Below are 20,136 nucleotides of genomic sequence, written 5' to 3'. Positions count from 1 at the left end.
GAGAATGTTTATAATCTTGCGGTAGTTTACTAATGTTGAGAATGTGCATAATCTTGTTGACTGAGTTTAGTGTATTAACAAGTATGAATACTAAGATTTATGTAAAGTCATTTTCTCACTCTCAAGAGCAGATAAAAATAATTTATTTGGAAGATTCTGTCAAATACTTTGTTTTTTTTAGTTGGGATAAGATTAGTATAGCATCATAAAACAGATAATTAGTCATTGCTAATACTATGACTGCCGTTGTATTATATGCACAGATGGGACGTGTTGATGGATACAATCCACATGGTAACAGGAAAGATTTGCCCTTCACTTGGACTAATGTTTACGAGGAGGTCACTAGTTCGTCTTCACTTTCAGCATTAGGTAAGAGGAAATGATATTTTTTATTTAACAACTTGTACTTTCCTGTTCTCTTCAGTTGCATATGTGGCTTTGGGTTGTTTATGTCAACTAGCTTAGCATTTGACTTATCTCAAGTTTGTTTTATCGAGTACCTAATAGGCTAATATTAGAAGTTAATTAAGAGTTTAAGACTCTTGTCCAGAAAGGGTATTTTCGATTTTAAAATGCTGTTACTTTTATATCAATTAGCATATGTTATATTTATAAAAATTGGCATTTGCAGAGACTACGAATAAAGACGAGACTAGCGTGTCTTTGGACCCAAAAGATGGTTCAGATTTGAAGGAAATTGGCATGAGCAATCGAAAATTCAGAGAGTTCATTTGTGGTGAGGAAGCATTAAGGATATCTCCCACGGAACCTTATTGTTTATGTCGTCCAATCCGCAGAGGACACTTGAATATTTCACAACACTATCCTATGCAGCAGGTACATGTCACTTCCGAACCAAATTAAAACCAATGCAACAGTTAATTCATGCAGAAAAAATATAGATGATATGCATCTTGGGAATTCTGTATTCTGCCTTATAAGCTAGCTGTTGCATTGCATCATAATGTAATGTTATTTGTGTTGTATTATGTTAAGACTTGTTTTGTCTTTTTCTTTACTGTTGCTTGTTGAATTCATCTGTTTCTTCACCGTTTCAAAATTCAACAATAAGTTTCCTTCATAATGGAGAATAATGCAACAATGGATCTGAGAGTTAGGGTTTGTATTAGTTAGTTAAGGGTTTGGTGTCAATAATTTAGGAATTTATAGTTTAGTTGCTCTTGCTCGAGTCGTCGTTGGATATAGGTTCCAACATTGAACTGCCTTTTTTATCATCTAGAATTGGGCTTACTCTAGTGAAATTGTCTGTGTCATTGTTTGTGTCGCATCTCCCAGTAATCTAGAATCTGTTGAGTTGTTTGATAGGCCACATATTAGAGATGTATGATACATGCTATTATTGTGTAATGACAATTGGGTTTCTCAGATTACTTCTTGCTTTCATTCTACATCACTACTTCTTGGCTATTTTGCAGGTGCTTGAGGATCTGCGTGCTATTTGGGATTGGATTTTAATAGAGAAACTGCATATTCCTCGCAATGAAAGAAACATGTACTCTGCTATTCTTGTGATGCCAGAAACATTTGATAATCGTGGTATTTAGAACTTTATTCCTTCAAAGAAAATGTCACATTTATTTTTTTCTGGTTAGAGTTCCCTTTGAATTTGCATGTCAAACTCCTGGTATAGTCTATTTATGTTTTAGTCCATGACACAAGCAGAAATAAAGGAAATTCTATCTGTAGTTCTACAAGAACTATGCTTTGGCTCAGCAGTGGTACACCAGGTATGACCTTTATTGCTATACGTTTATATGATGAATGTATGACCTTTTTGTACGCAGAAAAGGAACAATTTGCTAGGATTTTTCCTTTAGTTTCTAATGATTTCATATGGAATTGTTTGATCAGGAAGGTCTTGCTACTGTTTTTGGAAATGGATTATCAACAGCATGTGTAGTGAATATTGGTGCTCAGGTTACATCACTTATATGCATAGAGGTAAATGGAATAATGGTTAATGTTTGTTTAGTCTTTTGTATCAAGTTAGTATCAAATCATTATCATTCATATTTCACAATAATTGTATTTTTTTTTCTCATTCTGTATATAAATACTCATAACTTACAGTTAAAAAATATGAAATTTGTAATCGGAGATATTACAACAGTAATAAGTAATAACAAAAGCCTTTTCTTGGTAAAACAACTTTGATCCTGAAACGTTTTCTGCTTACTATAGTTTTGACATGGAAATTGACATTTGCTGGTTACATACATTCACCATCTTTGAATACTCGCTTGTGCCTCAAATTTTCTATCAAGTTGGATTCTCTCCATGCTTGATGATTGTTCAGCCTTCAGATATATTGAAAAATAAAAGCTGGCTAAGTTTTTGGTCGTGAACTACTTCTTTTATTGTTTAGGATGGAGCTGCTCTGCCATCAACTGCAAGGACTTTAACTTTTGGTGGTGAGGTACAAAATATATTTTTACATTGCATCCGTTTCTGGTGTTTTGAAATAGTTTTGAACTTGGAAGATATAAGCTTAGTAACATCTTGGACACACGTGTTATTTGTTATTTGACTAAACTTTTCTTTACATTAGTTTAGAAACTGTCATTTTGTTTTCACTTATGCGGCATATGGAAACTATAATCTCTTGATAAAGGAAGTTAATTTATTGAGATGAATTGAAAAAATTCAGTCAAATGATCAAATTTCAGTTAAAATATCCAAAATCCGCCCCTCTCAAAAACTCTAATACATTATAACAAAAAGCTACATAAAGCTTTTCGATGTCTGAGTCTGTAGCGAATCATTTGTGTTAATTTTATGAAGGATAATTGTCCAAACAAAAGTCTTTTAGCCCTACCGTTCCATAAAGACCTAAATATTGATAAAATCGAGCAATTGAATTAAGAATGGGAAATTGGAAGGATTATGGGAACAAGAACTTTGATCGACACCAATCTCTAATACCTTGTCAAAGAGCCACTTACGCACCATTGACTTACATAACTCCATCAGTTAAAATGTTCCACAACACTCCTTCTCAAATCCATGCCTCTTTCAATGAAAGATAATCATTCTTGTCAAGTATGTAGTATGTCGGTATTTTGCACCTACTGCGTCAAGATATTTTTTATTATAATTCTTGGAAAGTTAGAATTATGCAATGATATTATCTTCTGTGCTCCAAAAGTTATTTGTGGTAATATTTTAATTATTAAGTACATATTTTCAGGATATATCAAGGGGTCTTCTCTGGACGCAAAGGCATCACCAGACCTATCCACAAATTCGAACAGATATGTTGACAAAGCCTATAGATCTGTTAATGTTAAATCAACTCAAAGAGTCATATTGTGAAATCAGAGTGAGTTCTACTACTTTATCTCATTTTGCCAAATTACTACTTTATCATATTAACTCGTAGAAATGCCATTTTTAATAATTCATAGTTGAGAGAAAACCGAGAGTTGTGAACAATACAAGAGAAGCATTTGTAGCACGAGTTTACATCTCAAGGGTTTTATACTATCTAAAGTTGTTTTTTTTTTCCATTCATTTCTCTCTCGGCTTCGTTATCTCTTCATTGTACTTGTGCATGCATTTGCAGCACGGCCTCCATTTAACAACACCGTGTATTTGCTACTTTGTAGTTCTTAGAAAGTAAATTATAATTTGCTACTTTGTAGTTCTTAGAAAGTAAATTATATTTTGATCAAATATAACCTAACATATTGAAATAGTACAGTGTCTAATGAATTAAAAAAAATGCATCAAATCACTTACTACTAGCGGTGATGCTCTAAATTTACCTTGCTTCCAAACTTGAATTCAATGTTATCTAGTATCTTGTGTATAGGAGGGGCAACTTGATGCTGTAGCAGTAGTTCATTCCTACGAGGAAAAAGCGCCGCCTGGATCTCACAGGACAAGGCTTACTGCTCTCAATGTACATGTTCTCAGTAAAATTCATTCTTCATTTGCCCTCAAATTTTTCCATTAGATAATCATATGCTTAGACTTCGACAATTGACAAAAACTATTGCATAGGTTCCTCCCATGGGGTTGTTCTATCCAATGCTTTTTGTTCCTGACGTGTATCCTCCTCCACCACGGACTTGGTTAGCGTGTTCATGAATTTTCTCTCTGTATGGTGTGACCATGTTTGTGAATTATTTTACGTTTACACAACCCCGGTGATTTCCCTTGTTAGGTTTAGTGACTACGAGGATATGCTAGAAGATACATGGCATATTGACTTTTCCCGAAGGTCTGACATGTCCGATACTTTCTATCCTAATGTCAATGGAGGATTACCCATGTGGGAAAGTTATCCCGTTTATTCAAAGCCGAAAAAAGAAGAAAATCTCGGCCTTGCCGAAGCTATTACCAACTGCATTCTCTCAACTGGTAATTTTTTGGTATCATATTCCTTCATTTCATATGCATAGAGCTTAAAGCTTTGTTTAGAAAAGCGCTGTCTAAGGGGGGGATTAGAAAGCGCTTTAGGCAAAAGCGCTGTCTAAGGGGGGGGGGGGCTTAGACAGCGCTTTTTGAAAAGCGCTGTCTAAGGTATACCTAAAAAAATTAAAATAGGAGGGTCTTAGAAAGCGCTTTTGGCCAAAGCGCTGTCTAAGGGGGTGGGGCTTAGACAGCGCTTTTCAAAAGCGCTGTCTAAGGTATACCTAAAAAATTTAAAATAAGAGGGTCTTATAAAGCGCTTTTGGCCAAAGCGCTGTCTAAGGGGGGGGGGGGGGGGGGGGCTTAGACAGCGCTTTTAAGATTTAAAAAAGCGCTGTCTAAACCTTTAGCAGCGGAGGTTTAGACAGCGCTTTAAAGCGCTGTCTAAGGCTAAAAAAAGCCCTGTCTAAGGTCTTGTTTGTTGTAGTGTTTTTAGAATCTGTAACAAACTGATTTAGAAAAATTTTGGCTTCAAATACTCTAGAAAATGAATGGATATACTTTTTTAATGCCCAACTCCTTCTTTAGATGGAAGGTTTTGGTTGAGAAAGTTTAGTATATCAAAATCTGTGCAACTTGTTGATTGAGTGTATAATGCATGTAGTTGTATTTCATAATTTATTAATGTAAGCTAGTTGTTAATATTTATAAATTATATATACATTATATATATATATATATATATATATATATATATATAATATATATATATATATATATATATATATATATATATATATACTGATTTAGGCATAATTTGACCTCGGATAATCTAAAAAAATGAAATAATGTGCTTTATAATGCATAAATATTTCTTTGGGCCACAACAAGACAAACTCATGTTCAAGCCCATAACAACACTGGGCCAAACAATTTTAATCCATAAAATTTAATGTTTTGTTTGTGTAAAAAATACGTGAATATTTCTTCAACTCTAAGGTTTATGTTGAGAAAAATTGGTGTCTCTTTAAATATTATAGAAAAATAGTGTATCAAATAATTTTTTATTTTTTATTTTTATATAGATATTTATAGCAGACATAAAAACAATGCAAAATTGATTTGTTTGTAATATCCGATAGAAAATTGATTAAGGCATATTTTGATCTAGAATACTCTAAAGAAATCAATCAATATGCTTTACCTAACTCCTTTTTCAGCTCTAAGATTTTGGTTGAGAAAAATAAGTTTTATACAAACAACATATGATTCATATTTTTATTTTTTATTATTGTATGGATATTTATAGTAAACATCATAAATAAATCAACTTTTATTTGTTTTTAATATGTGACATAGAATTCGGTTAGAAAAATTTCAAAATGGAATACTCTTGTTAAAGGCCGCTCAAAGGCCCAACAAACTGATTTTATGACGAAGCTCTCCAATTACAAGTACAAAATCATGTCTTTTGATTTAAAGAACACATACACTAAATATATAAGAATGTGGAAGAATCTTTTTGAAGAAGAAATTGGCGAGTCATTAAAACTATATTTTGACGATATGATAAATTTCAATGAAGATAACATGCACGACAAGCATCTCACTAGCGTATTCAACTAAGTGTAGTAGTATATATGAGACTTAATCCAGAGAAATGGACTTCATGGATCAGTGATGAAATTTTTTTGGGCTTCTACTTAACTTAGATGGGGGCATAGAAGCCAACCCTAGTAAATGTGTTGTGGTTATTAGAATGGAGACTTAGACCATAAAGAAGAGTATAATGAAGTTGAATGAGATGTTCACCACCCTTAAAAAGTTCATCTATAGATTGGTCCAACATATATTACTGTTCTATAGGTTATTGAAGAAAGAAGTACATATCGATTGGACCCTAGAATGTGAGCAAGCGTTGGCGTCACTAAAAGCAACTATATCCACTATACCAATTTTGTCTAGGTCGTTGGCCGGAGAGATCACATTCCTCCATGCAGAGTCAAATATATTTCATATTTAAAGCACAAGTATGCCTATAAACATGTAACAAGAAGTTAAATAAATTAGCAATGACGTTGATTACAACCTCGAGGAAGTTACGACATTACTTCTTTGCACACACCATTGCCATTTGGACCGACCAAACTCTTAAGAATTTGAATTGTATTTTATTTTTATTTTTGAAGATTCTACGTGATTTATTATGTTGCAAAATTTCAATGATTTATTTTGGATTTTTTTCCAAGATTGGATATGATATGGATTTGTTTTCAAGTGATTCCTTCTGTATGCATCCTTAATTCAAACCTGACTTTCAATGTTTCACTTCCCACCCATTTATCCTCCAAATTTGGATCCTTTCCGGTTAACTACAAATATTATATATAATATAAGCAATGGTAGCTAAAGTAATCCAAAAGAGTATAAAGGACGAAACAATCACGAAGCACAAAATGCAATAAATAGAAAACGAAAAGAATAGTCAACAAATAAAAATAGACTAAACACACTATAAAAATAAAACAAAAGTAATAAAAAAAAGAAATAGATATAATTGGTCAAACATGCTACAAAATGGAGAATAGAAACCCCAAATAATATACACCTCCTCCGTAAGTAAAGACATGCTAGAGTTCATCATATAGCAAACCACCATTGATAAAGTAAATTGCCTTCAAAAAAATCAAGAACACTTTTCACAAGAATAAAGAATAAATTCAATGACTCTAAAACCACTATTGAGCCATACATAAGATAAGGTTTTTTAGTCAAAGAGAAAAACTATTGGTCGCAAACCTATGAAGATGTTAGTTTTAAGTTAAAAACATAATCAGTTTTAATTTAAAAACATAAAATTGAGAGTTCTCTCCAAAAATTATTTTTATACCTCGTAAGCTTTTGCTGAATAAAAAACCTCAATTAAAATTGGACACCCGGTTGTTTTAATTCTTTATCTTACTAATATATTTTTTTAAACTATTGAAGGAGAAAAACCATTTTGTAATATTGGTGACACAAATTTAATTTCTATTTTATAACTAACAAACATTTTAGTAATTTTGATTTTTCTTTCTTCAAAAAATAAAACTCCAAAAGAATAATAATCAAAACACTTAAATATTTAAATATATATATATATATATATATATATATATATATTATATATATATATATATAATATATATATATATATATATATATATATATATATATATATAATACATTAATAAGTTTAATCTCAATTTTTTATTTAGACAAAAAAATATTACCTTATGAAAAACATAAACAAAAAAGTTAAAGAAACAAAATACCACACACCACAAGCAGACATGCAAGCATGTTTTTATTATTCAATCTTTAAAATAAGAAGACAGAAATATTAATCCTCAAATTGAAACTAGATTAATAAATACAACTTTGATGTATGACTTCATCAATCTTTTTGAATTGATTGTGTAAGATCGACTTTAATATGGATCAAACCTTACATCTAAAATAATTTGGTAACATTTGCAAGTAAGGACTTCAATCAAACACTCTTTTTGTAATGAAAAGATAAAATATTAAAAACTAGTTGTTATACTTCATATTAATTATTTTTCTTTTTATATTTTAATTACATGATGGCGAATTGGATTGTATGTTTCTAGAAAATTCTCTTTTGCACATGATAGGATGGTGTAATGTTGCTTTTCGATTTTATTGTAAATTATGAACCCTAATTTTTTTAAGCAAGAAAAATAATGAAGAAATTAATTAATATGTTATTGATAATTTATAACACTTATGATGTATATGGATCTATTGATGAACTAGAACTTTTTACCAAGATAATTTATAGGTTTGCTTATACATCATAAATTGAAACATATACTTTCATCATATTTTCTTCCCTTAAATTGAGTAAACCATTCATTTTCCTTAGTAAAAAGTTCTAGTTCATCAATAGTTCCGCATGCATTATAAGTATTATCAATTATAATAACATATGGAAATTAATTTTGTCATTATTTTTCTTTGGTTGAGAAAATTGTGATTCATAATATCCTGCTAAAATCTAAAAGAAACATTCCATAATCATATGTTTTACACAAGGGAATTATATATGAGCATTGAATCCCTTCCACCGCATGTAATTAAAATTAACTTGGTGGATTCTGATAGGGTTTGTTTGGAGAAGGTGAAGGAGGTTAAGAGTGAAGTTAAGTGACACTTCAAATGTTTTTTCAAGTAGCGTGTGTATATAGGCCTTTGTCAGATAATTTTCAGCTTAATAGCCTCACTGAGTTTGATAGTAAGTAGCTTGAGAGAGAGTTTTCAGAGGAAGAGATAAAGGCTTCCATATGGAGTTGCAACAACGATAAGAGTGCGGGACACGATGGGTATAGTTTTGATTGTTTAAGTAGTGTTGGGAGTTTATTAAAGAAGATGTTATTCTGTTTGTTAGATATTTTTACTGTAAATCTAGATTAACCAAGGCTTGCATAGTGTCTTTTCTGAGTCTCATTCCTAAGATGCAGAATCCTCAAAATCTGTCTGAATTTAGACCTATTTGTCTTGTTAGTTGCTTATACAAGTTGTTAGCAAAACTGGTTTCCTCTAGATTGAGAGATGTCATCGGGAAGATCATTTCAATTAAGCGAACTGCGTTCATTTTGGGTAGAAATATCTTGGATGAGGTCTGGATGGTTAACAAATAGATTTAGCGAAAAGAGAGGAGAGAAGTTACTTATTTATGAAGGTTGATTATGAAAAAGCTTACGATAGCGTGAGTTGGAATTATCTAAGGTTTCTTTTTATCAAGATGGGGTTTGGCAAAAAGTGCTTAGTTGGATGGAGGCTTGTGTCTTTAATAGTTCAATTGCCAGTTTTGGTTAATGCTACCGTTACTGATGACGTTTCACTGCGAGTTCAGTGGTAAGCATTGCAGATATAGTGAAGGTGACCCGTAGTGATCATGTGTTTGGCCATGTATCTCCTAGAGTTGTAGAAGATGTTTCAGTGGGTAAGTAGTCAGATGTTTCGGCAATTGATCCAGTTAATGCTCCAATTTGTCAGTCTGGTGAGTTCAGCGGGTTGAAGGCTAATGATGATGATGAGGTATTACGTCTGATTAAGAAAAGTGACTTCAACATAGTGGAGCAGCTGCTCCAAACGCCATCAAAGATTTCAGTGCTGTCATTATTGATGAATTCTGAAGCACACAGAGAGGATTTGCAGAAAGTATTGGCACAAGCCTACATGGAACATGATGTTACTGTGGATCAGTTTGACCACATTGTTGCCAATATTACTTCCCGTAATAACTTGAGATTTTGTGATGAAGAACTTCCCGAGGAAGGAAGAAATCACAACTTGGCGCTTCACATTTCAATGAATTGCAAAGAGGATGCTCTGTCCAATGTATTGGTTGATACTGGTTCATCATTGAATGTGTTTCCCAAGTCAACTCTAGCAAGACTTTCTTGTCAAGGGGCGCCAATAAGGTACAATGGTGTTGTTGTTAAAGCGTTCGACGGTTCCCAAAAAACTGTCATTGGAGAGGTGGACCTTCCGGTTAAGATAGGTCCGAGTGATTTTCAAATTACTTTTCAAGTAATAGATATTCGTCTAGCCCACAGTTGTTTGTTGGGAAAGCCATGGATCCATGAAGATGGAACTGTAACGTCTACTTTGCACTAGAAGTTGAAATTTGTGAAGAACGACAAGCTTGCCGTTGTTGGTGGAGAAAAAACACTTCTTGCGAGCCATTTGTCATCTTTCACATATGTAGAAGCTGAAGAAGAGGTTAGAACACCGTTCCAGGATTTGTCTATTGCTGATGAACTGAAGACTGGGGCATCCATGTCTTCTTTGAAGGATGCACAAGAGTTTATTCAGGCCGGCAACACTGATAAGTGGGGTCGTGTTGTAGAAGTTGTTGAGAACAAGAACAGGGCTGGGCTGAGATTTCAGCAAGGGCCATTCAATGCCAATGTCAAGGCTATTCAACCATTTTTCCGCAGTGGAGGATTCATTCATATGGATGATAAACACTCAGTTGTAATTATTGAAGACGATGATGAAGATGAAGCTTGTGCCAACTTTGTGACACACGACCAAACTTTCACAATTGGGTTGCTGTAGACGTTCCTGTCATTGTACATCATTCAAAGTAATTGTTTTATTGTTAAAAAAAATCCTTCTCATATGCCTAAGGGAGAAGTCAAACATTGTTGGGCATTTCCTTATTATCATCAATAAAATATAATTTTATTCATCCACATCTATGATGTTTATTTTTATTTTTTGCTTTTTTTGAAAATGGTAATCACAAAAAACATAAATAAACAATAATTTCCCCATATTTGCATAATATTTGTTTGCACTTATTTTCTCTAAAAACAAATATCAAATCATTATGCAGGTTGGTTCTCAAACCCATTGAACGTAATAATCCTACTCCCTCTCCAAACTTTGATTTCCCTGTGTTTGAAGATGAGGAAGAGAATGATGACGAAGACATATCTGATGATTTGTCTCGTTTGCTTGAGCACGAGGAAAAAATCTATTCAGCCATTTGAAGAGAAGATTGAATTAGTCAACTTGGGTTCCGAGAAGATTGAAGGAAGTCAAGATTGAGTCTCAACTGTGTCTAGAGGTTAAGAAGGGGTTGGTTGATCTTCTCCGTGAATATTCTGATGTGTTTGCTTGGTCCTATCAAGATATGCCTGGTTTGGATTCTGGGATTGTGGAGCATAGATTTCCTTTGAAGCCAGAATTCATGTTAGTCAAACAGAAATTGAGAAGAACTCATCCTGATATGACAATGATAATTAAGGAAGAAGTGCAGAAGCAGATTGATGATGGTTTCCTTGTTACCTATGAGTATCCGCAATGGGTGGCCAATATTGTGCCTGTTCCTAAGAAGGACGGAAAAGTCCGTATGTATGTTGATTATAGAGATTTGAATAAAGCCAGTCCGAAAGTCAATTTTCCTATGCCACACATTGATATGTTGGTAGACAATACGACTAAATTCAAAGTCTTTTCGTTTATGGATGGATTTTTCGGTTATAATCAAATCAAAATGGCGCCCGAAGATATGGAGAAGACCACATTCATTACACCTTGGGGAAAATTTTGTTATCGAGTGATGCCTTTCGGTTTAAACAATGCTGGTGCAACATACCAGAGAGCCATGACCAGTCTTTTTCATGATATGATGCACAAAGAGATTGAGGTTTATGTTGATGACATGATTGCTAAATCAAGTGATGAAGAAGAGCATGTTGAGCATTTGTTGAAGTTATTCCAGCGTTTGAGGAAATATAAACTCTGTTTTAATCCCAATAAGTATACTTTTGGTGTTCGCTCTGGTAAGTTGTTGGGCTTTATTGTCAGTGAGAAGGGTATTGAGGTTGATCCTGTCAAGGTCAAAGCAATACAAAAGATGCATGCGCCCAAAACTGAGAAGCAAGCCATAGGTTTTCTCGGCCGTTTGAACTATATCTCAAGATTTATATAGCATATGACTACCACATGTGCGCCTATATTCAAGCTACTTCTGAAAGACCAGTCTTGTGGTTGGATCGAGGATATAATTTTCCGGCCTTTCATTCATTAGCTTTTTACTGAATATAATTTTAATGTCTTTAACCTTTTCCAAAATTTTGATGTCCTATAATATTTTTCATGGACTTCTGATATCTTGTTCACCATCAAAGGGGGCTCTGTTTAATCTAATCTTGTGTTTCCATTCAAGAAAACTGCGATGGTCAATAAAACACCATTTTGGCCACCTTAAAGATGACAATAAGTAGATTCATAAATAAACTACGTAAAAGTAATTCATGTATATGTGTTATACCCATAAAGCATATCCGATCCTTAAAATTCATTAATCATCCGCATCAAATTTTCATGTAATGTGAATGTCTATTTCTTAAAAAATCCCATGTGTCTACATTTGTTGTCTACAACTCCTTCAGGTCATTGACCAGAGGTTGTAAGTAGACACCAAAATTATTTCTTGTCGCTTTTTTATCAAGAATTATCGTTGACATTATAAACATTGTCTTCTTCATGCAAACTCATGGAAGATTGTTTTATGGAAGGAGAATAACAAGCCAAAATACTATTATTTATACTCATTACACCAAATAGATTAAAACCATCACTCGCTTATGCAAGACACACATTTTAAGGATCTGATGTAAACATAATCTTTAGAATGCCTCTACATTTCATCATTGTTAGTATCAAATGCATGCTATCTTATATCTCCGCTCGTCTTTAATGACATCAATAATATATGTAATTGAGGAATCAAAGGAAAATAACGAAGAATCTTTCTAGAAATTTTCTTGTGTTTCTTGTTATCACATACCTTTGTATTTTATTTCCATTTCGAAGTGCAACAATTTTTCCAAGACTTCCTCTATTCATCTTTTCCCATACAACAATTTGAACATGTAGATATCTTTACATAATTCAAACTGATTTCTTGCCTTCAAAGAACAAACTTGGAAAATTTAAAACTCAAACCCATCTTTTAATAACTCAAAAATTATTGTCAATTACAGAAGCTACATTTTACGGAAATCAAATAACAAAAGTTTCCTCAATGATTTTCATTTCTACAATAAACTCAATATGCCATTTTTTATACTTCTAAGTTTACTTTTTACTTATAAATCAAAACATAACACACCAAAATAATCATAGGCTTATGTATTATTTCAAAAGAAAAATATTATTAGTGTGTGGTATAATATTGTGAGCGGTTTCTACTAGTTGTGATTTTAACTCACTATACTCATAATCCAACAACTAAAAGTTTAATTAAGAAGTTAACATTAGCTAACATTTATAATCAAACATGAATACTTAATCAAAACATTTAATCAAACAACTAACATTCATCAACAAAGTCGTTTGTACATTTAATCAAACAATTAACATTCACAACTAAAGTCATTCAAGCATTTCCTCAAACAACTAATGTGTTCAATCATGAAGCAGGTAATTCAAAGACAAATGTGTTATTCTGAATGCATTTTTCACAAACTAATTTTAACTAACAGTAAAGAAAAACAAGCAAAGCAAAGAAAATAAAAATGTTTCACAAACTAACAGGAAAGAAATCACACTAAGAATAAGAAGGAAAAACAACTACCTTCCCAATTTTATGATGCCACTCATTTCCTGCTCATTTCCTGCGTTCAGGATACACTTGGCATCATATATTATTCTCAGTCAATCTCCATATTTGATGCAGTGGGTATTTATTTCTTGCCTATTAAGGCAAAATGAGTAAGTAGTGCCTTTCACATATACAAATAAGGACAACAAAAAAATCCAATGAAGTGAAAGAAGAAAATAAAAGTGGAATGTAGGAAAAGCTTCTCTACTGCATTCAAGAACCGACTTCATCAATTCTATAGTCTTACATAATAAATGTAGATGTTTGATTGGCTGCATTTTGTGTTAAAACACTAACTGTACTCTGATGTCTTGACTGATGTCATGACATGCTTGAGTAGTATGCTGCAGGATTAGCTAATACAGGATTTACTGAATGTCAAACTGGATGTTATGACATTCATCCATGACAGCAGATACTGAACTATAGAATAGTTGGTTTTTCTGTTATAGCTCAGTATTGAGTTCAATCTGTTTTTCAGGAGACTAACAGACCTGGCACATAGCCTATTGTCTGAATGTCAAACTGGATGTTATGACATTCATCCATGACAGCAAATACTGAATTATAGGCAGGTTGGTTTTTCTGCTACAGTTCAGTATTTATTTCAGTCTGTTTTTCAGGAGAATAACAGACCTGGCATATGGCCTATTGTCTAAATTTCAAAATGAATGTTATGACATTTATCTTTGACAGCTGATACTGAATTATAGACTGGTTGGTCTTTTTGTTACAGTTCAACATTTAAGTACAGTCTGTGTTTCAGGAGAATAACAGACCTAGCATATGGCCTATGTTCTGGACGTCAAACTGAATGTTATGACATTCATTCCTGACAGCAGATGCTAAAGTTTAGGCTAGTTAGTTTTTCTGTTTCAGTATTTTTCTCAGGCTATTTTTCAGGAATCCAACAGCTGAGCTAAAATCCAGGAAACTAACAAATGAGCTACAATTAATGGAACTAACAAATAGCCTATTTGTTAGCACCCTAATATGTGGAAATTAGGTTAACTTGCTTAACCATAATTTTAGGAAATACAAGTACAAGGCCCAAGTGCTGCAATATAAAAGGATGGCAATCCTACTTTCAGCAACTCAGGGGTTTTAAGCGTGAAGCATTCATTGTACCATCATACTTCACTGATGTATGTTATTTGTGTCTTGTATTAGGTTTATCTTGTGAGCCAAGCAATTATCACCTAGATGATTGCATTGGACTAGGGTGTTCATTGAGTTGTAATTGTTGTGTCACTCTAATCTTTTAAGCGTGAGTGATGTGTTTCTTGATTAAAGCTGTTAAGCACAATCAAGAGTTGTTTGAAGTATAACTTCGCCATTTAACTTTAAACTAATTAAAGGTTGTAATCACTATGGTGATTGAGGGGGAATGAGTAGGAACTCTAGTCTTAGTTTAGATTGAAATTGCATTGGGTAGGTATTAAGTGATAAGATTAAACAGTTGGTTTAAGGCCTGAATTAATACTGCTAATAGTGGATTTCCTCCCTGGCTTGGTAGCCCCCAGACGTAGGTGTGTTTGTCACCGAACTGGGTAAACAATTGTCTGTGTTATTTAGTGTCCTTTACATTTAAGTTCTGCATAATTCTTGTCTGTGCAGAATTGGATGTCATAACATCCAGTGTGACATCGAAAGTCTGTTAACTAGAATTTCAATTGGTATCAGAGCAGGCACCCTGCCTGTTAATTTCTGGGTGAGATCTAGGGACGTTACTTTCTAGTACCATGGACAAGGATGTAGGATTTTCAAATAGACCACCCATGCTGGATGGCTCTAATTATGATGATTGGAAACCTCGTATGATAGCCTTCTTGAGATCTCTGGATAGCAAGGTCTGGAGAGCTGTCAACAAAGGATGGGAACATCCAACGAAGACAGGTAAATATGGATCCATTATGCAAATTCTTGAAGAAGAGTGGGACAAGGAGCAAGAGGCATTAGCCCTTGGAAACTCTAAGGCCTTGAATGCACTGTTCAATGGGATAAATAAGAACATCTTCAGACTGGTGCATCATTGTGAGCTGGTTAAAGAATTTTGGGATACTCTCAAAACAACTCATGAAGGTACCTCGAAGGTGAGGATGTCTAAACTTCAGATGCTGACCACCAAGTTTGAAAATCTGAGAATGAAAGAGGATAAGACTATTCATGACTTCCACATGAATATTCTTGAAATTGCCAACACTTCTGGTGGCTTAGGAGAGAAAATGTCTGAAGAAAAACTTGTAAGAAAGATTCTCAGATCATTGCCCAAGAGATTTGCCATGAAGGTCACTGCTATAGAAGAGGCCCAAGATATCTGCAATATGAAGGTTGATGAACTTATTGGTTCTCTCCAAACATTTGAAATGGGCCTGTGTGAGAATGTTGAAAAGAAGAACAAAAGCATAGCTTTCATATCAAATACTGAAGAGGATTCAGAAGAAGGAAGTATTGGAGGTGATGAAAGCATATCATAAGCTATAGCCATGCTTGGAAGACAGTTCAACAAGTTCATAAAGAAGATTGATCAAAAAGGGAGACCAAATGTCAAGAACATTTCGTCTGACTTCAGTAAAAGATCAACATCTGAAGAAAAGCTCAACCAAGGCAAGGGAATCCAGTGTCATGGATGAGAAGGTTTTGGACACATTAGAGCTGAATGTCCTACGTACCTCAAGATGCAAAAGAAGGGACTATCTATCACCTGGTCTGAAGGAGACTCTGAGAGTGAATCTGAAGGAGAATCTGCTAAACATGTCACTGCACTAACTAGTGTCTGTACCTCTGATGATGACTCAAGTGGAGATGAACTTACCTTAGATGAACTTGCTGCTTCATATAAAGAGCTATGTATCAAAAGTGCAGAAGTGTGTATACAAGGAGAAAAGCAGAAGACACTCATCAAGGAGCTGGAAGCTGAGAAGAAGAAGCATCTGACAATCATAGATGGTCTAAATGGTGAGATAAATATTGCTGACCTCTAAGCTAGATCAAATGACAAAATCCATCAGAATGCTGAATAAAGGAACTGACACTTTGGAAGAGATTCTAAAAGTGGGACAGAAATCAGGAACCATGTCTGGTTTAGGCTTTGCTAAGAAATCCTTAGCTGAACACAAAAGCTCAAAGGCTGAAGTTCAGAAAGTCAAGCAGAAGTCACAGCCAATGTCACAACATCGGGGAAACCGGAGGATTAACCATCAGAAGAAGAAATTTCAAAGATGGAGATGTCACTACTGTGGAAGATTTGGTCACATAAAACCCTTCTGTTACAGGCTGCATGGTTACCCTAACCAGACCCCTCAAATCAGACCTAAGCAGAAGGCATCTAAGTATAATGCCCCCATCAAGAAACAACAATGGGTTGCTAGATTAGCTCACACAACTCTAAGGGCATCTACCAGAGAAGACTGGTACTTTGATAGTGGCTGCTCAAGACATATGACTGGTATGGAGAATTTATTGGTGGATATACAACCTCACACTACCAGTTATGTGACCTTTGGTGATGGTGCTAAAGGAAGAATCAAAGGTGTGGGTAAGCTGGACAGTTCTGGAGTTCCAGAACTGAATAATGTGCTGTTAGTAAAAGGACTAACTGCTAATCTCATCAGCATAAGCCAGCTGTGTGATCAAGGGTTCTATGTTCAGTTCACTAAGGAGCTATGTGTTGTGACGAATGGAGATAATCAGGAAGTTATGAGAGGTTCCAGATCCAAAGATAACTGCTATCTATGGGAACCAAAAGTCTCAAACTACTCCACAATTTGCTCCTCAGCCAAGGAAGAACAGGAGGTGAAGCTGTGGCATAGACGTCTTGGTCATCTTCATTTAAGGGGAATGAAAAAGATCATATCCAAGGAAGCAGTTAGAGGAATCCCAAAGCTGCTTATTGATGAAGGAAGAGTCTGTGGAGAATGCCAGGTTGGCAAGTAAACCAAGATGTCACATCCTAAGTTGGGACATCCTACAACATCCAAAACTCTGGAACTTTTGCACATGGACTTAATGGGACCTATGCAGGTTGAAAGTCTGGGTGGGAAGAGATATGCTTATGTGGTTGTTGATGACCATTCTAGATACACATGGATAAGCTTCATCAGAGAAAAATCAGATGCATTTGATGTCTTCAAAGATCTGTGCATCAAATTCCAAAGGGAAAAGGATAGTTGTGTTGTCCGAATTAGAAGTGACCATGGGACGGAGTTTAAAAATTCCAAGTTTGACGAGTTATGCTCATCTGAAGGGATAAGTCATGAATTTTCCTCACCTATTACTCCTCAGCAAAATGGGATAGTTGAAAGGAAAAATAGAACTATTCAAGAATCTACTAGAGATATGATTCATGCAAAGAAGCTTCCTATGCACTTTTGGGCTGAAGCTATGAATACAGCTTGCTATGTTCACAATAGAGTTACCTTGAGAAAAGGAACCTCTTCCACTCTGTATGAAATATGGAAAGGCAGAAAACCTACTGTGAAGTACTTTCATATCTTTGGAAGCAAATGTTACATTCTTACAGATCGTGAGCAGAGAAGGAAAATGGACCCCAAAAGTGATTAGGGTATATTCCTAGGATACTCTACTAACAGCAGAGCTTACAGAGTTTTCAACTCCAGAACCAATGTCCTGATGGAATCCATAAATGTCATTATGGATGATAAAGTGGAAGGAGCCAATGCCATAGAGGATGTTGGAACATTCCTTGAGACTTCAACAGACATACCAGTCAAGACTGAAGAGGTACAGGATACTCCTCCTGAATTTGAGGTAGATGCGTCCAACAAGGTGCCTTCTATCAGAATTCAGAAAGACCACCCTAAGGATCTTATCATAGGGGATCCCAATAGTGGTGTGACTACCAGATCAAGGGAGAACAACTCAAAATCCTGTTTTGTATCCAAGGTTGAACCAAAAAATGTGAAAGAAGCCCTGACTGATGAATATTGGATCAATGCCATGCAAGATGAACTGGAGAAGTTTAAAAGGAATGAAGTTTGGGAGTTAGTTCCACGACCTGAAGGGACTAACATCATTAGTACCAAGTGGATCTACAAGAACAAGTTTGATGAGAAAGGAGTAATCACTAGGAATAAAGCAAGACTAGTTGCACAAGGATATACTCAAGTTGAAGGGGTTGATTTTGATGAGACTTTTACACCAGTTGCAAGGCTTGAATTAATAAGATTGCTGTTAGGTGTTGCCTGCATTCTGAAGTTCAAATTGTTCCAAATGGATGTGAAGAGTGCCTTTTAAATGGCTACTTGAATGAAGAAGTCTATGTGGAACAGCCTAAAGGGTTCTGTGATCCTAACCTGCCAAAACATGTGTACAAGTTGAGGAAAGATTTGTATGGGTTGAAGCAAGCTCCTAGAGCTTGGTATGAAAGGTTGACTGAATTTCTGACCTCTAATGGGTACAGAAAAGAAGGGATAGATAAGACCTTGTTTGTGAAGGATGAAGATGGCAAAATCATGATTGCACAAATTTATGTGGATGATATTGTCTTTGGTGGAATGTCAGATAAAATGGTGAAACATTTTGTTAACCAAATGCAATCTGAATTTGAAATGAGTCTAGTTGGGGAATTGACTTATTTTCTTGGACTGCAAGTTAACCAAATGGTGGATTCTATGTTTCTCTCCCAAAGCAAATATGCCAAGAACATAGTTAAGAAGTTTGGTATGGATAATGCTAGTCACAAAAGAACTCCTGCACCTACTCATTTAAAATTAACTAAAGATGAAGGAGGTTCTAGTGTTGATCAATGCTTGTATAGAAGCATGATAGGTAGTCTACTATATCTAACTGCCAGTAGACTTGATATTGCATATGCAGTTGGTGTGTGTGCTAGATACCAAGCAGAACCTAAAGTGAGCCACTTAAATCAAGTCAAGAGAATTCTCAAGTATATCAATGGGACTTGTGGCTATGGTATGCTATATTCTCATGGCTCTAAGCCTGTCTTATCTGGGTATTATGATGCTGATTGGGCTGGGAGTGCTGATGATAGAAAAAGCACATCAGGAGGATGTTTCTTTTTGGGAAACAATCTCATATCGTGGTTCAGCAAGAAACATAACTGTATATCATTGTCCACTGCAGAGGCTGAGTACATAGCAGCTGGAAGCAGTTGTTCTCAACTGGTATGGATGAAACAGATACTGACTGAGTACAATGTCTCTCAGAATGTCATGACATTGTTCTGTGACAATCTCAATGCCATCAATATTTCAAAGAATCCCATCCAACACAGCAGGACCAAACATATTGACATTAGACATCACTTCATCAGAGATCTGGTGGAAGACAAAGTGATTACCTTGGAACATGTAGCTACTGAACTACAACTTGCTGACATATTCACAAAGGCTTTGGATGCTACTCAGTTTGAAAATTTAAGGGGCAAATTGGGAATATGCCTTTCTGAGGATTTATAGCAACCAAGGATGTTAGGAATGTATTGTTTAATAATTCAAACTATTAAACAATTGAAAGTGTGCTCTGATTGGTCAACAGATCATAGCTATTTCACTTGTAACAAGTGTGTTAACAAGATGTTAAGGGGATAT

General features: G+C 34.7%; 1 protein-coding gene across 1 annotated transcript; it reads left to right on the top strand.

Annotated features, from left to right (window-relative positions):
- The first annotated feature begins 216 nt into the window (after positions 1–216).
- On the top strand, positions 217–10,506 carry LOC127122439 (actin-related protein 9). Its single transcript, XM_051052779.1, has 13 exons — positions 217–372; positions 635–840; positions 1,440–1,560; positions 1,687–1,751; positions 1,876–1,965; positions 2,390–2,440; positions 3,212–3,343; positions 3,836–3,925; positions 4,027–4,097; positions 4,190–4,386; positions 9,081–9,297; positions 9,453–9,603; positions 10,063–10,506. The coding sequence occupies exons 1-13, from the start codon at positions 237–239 to the stop codon at positions 10,504–10,506; spliced, it is 1,971 nt and encodes a 656-aa protein (XP_050908736.1). The 5' UTR covers positions 217–236.
- Positions 10,507–20,136: the final 9,630 nt, after the last annotated feature.

Source organism: Lathyrus oleraceus, chromosome 2 (genome assembly GCF_024323335.1).
Source record: "Lathyrus oleraceus cultivar Zhongwan6 chromosome 2, CAAS_Psat_ZW6_1.0, whole genome shotgun sequence".
Taxonomy (NCBI): domain Eukaryota; kingdom Viridiplantae; phylum Streptophyta; class Magnoliopsida; order Fabales; family Fabaceae; genus Lathyrus; species Lathyrus oleraceus.
This window is presented reverse-complemented; position numbering and strand designations above follow the sequence as displayed.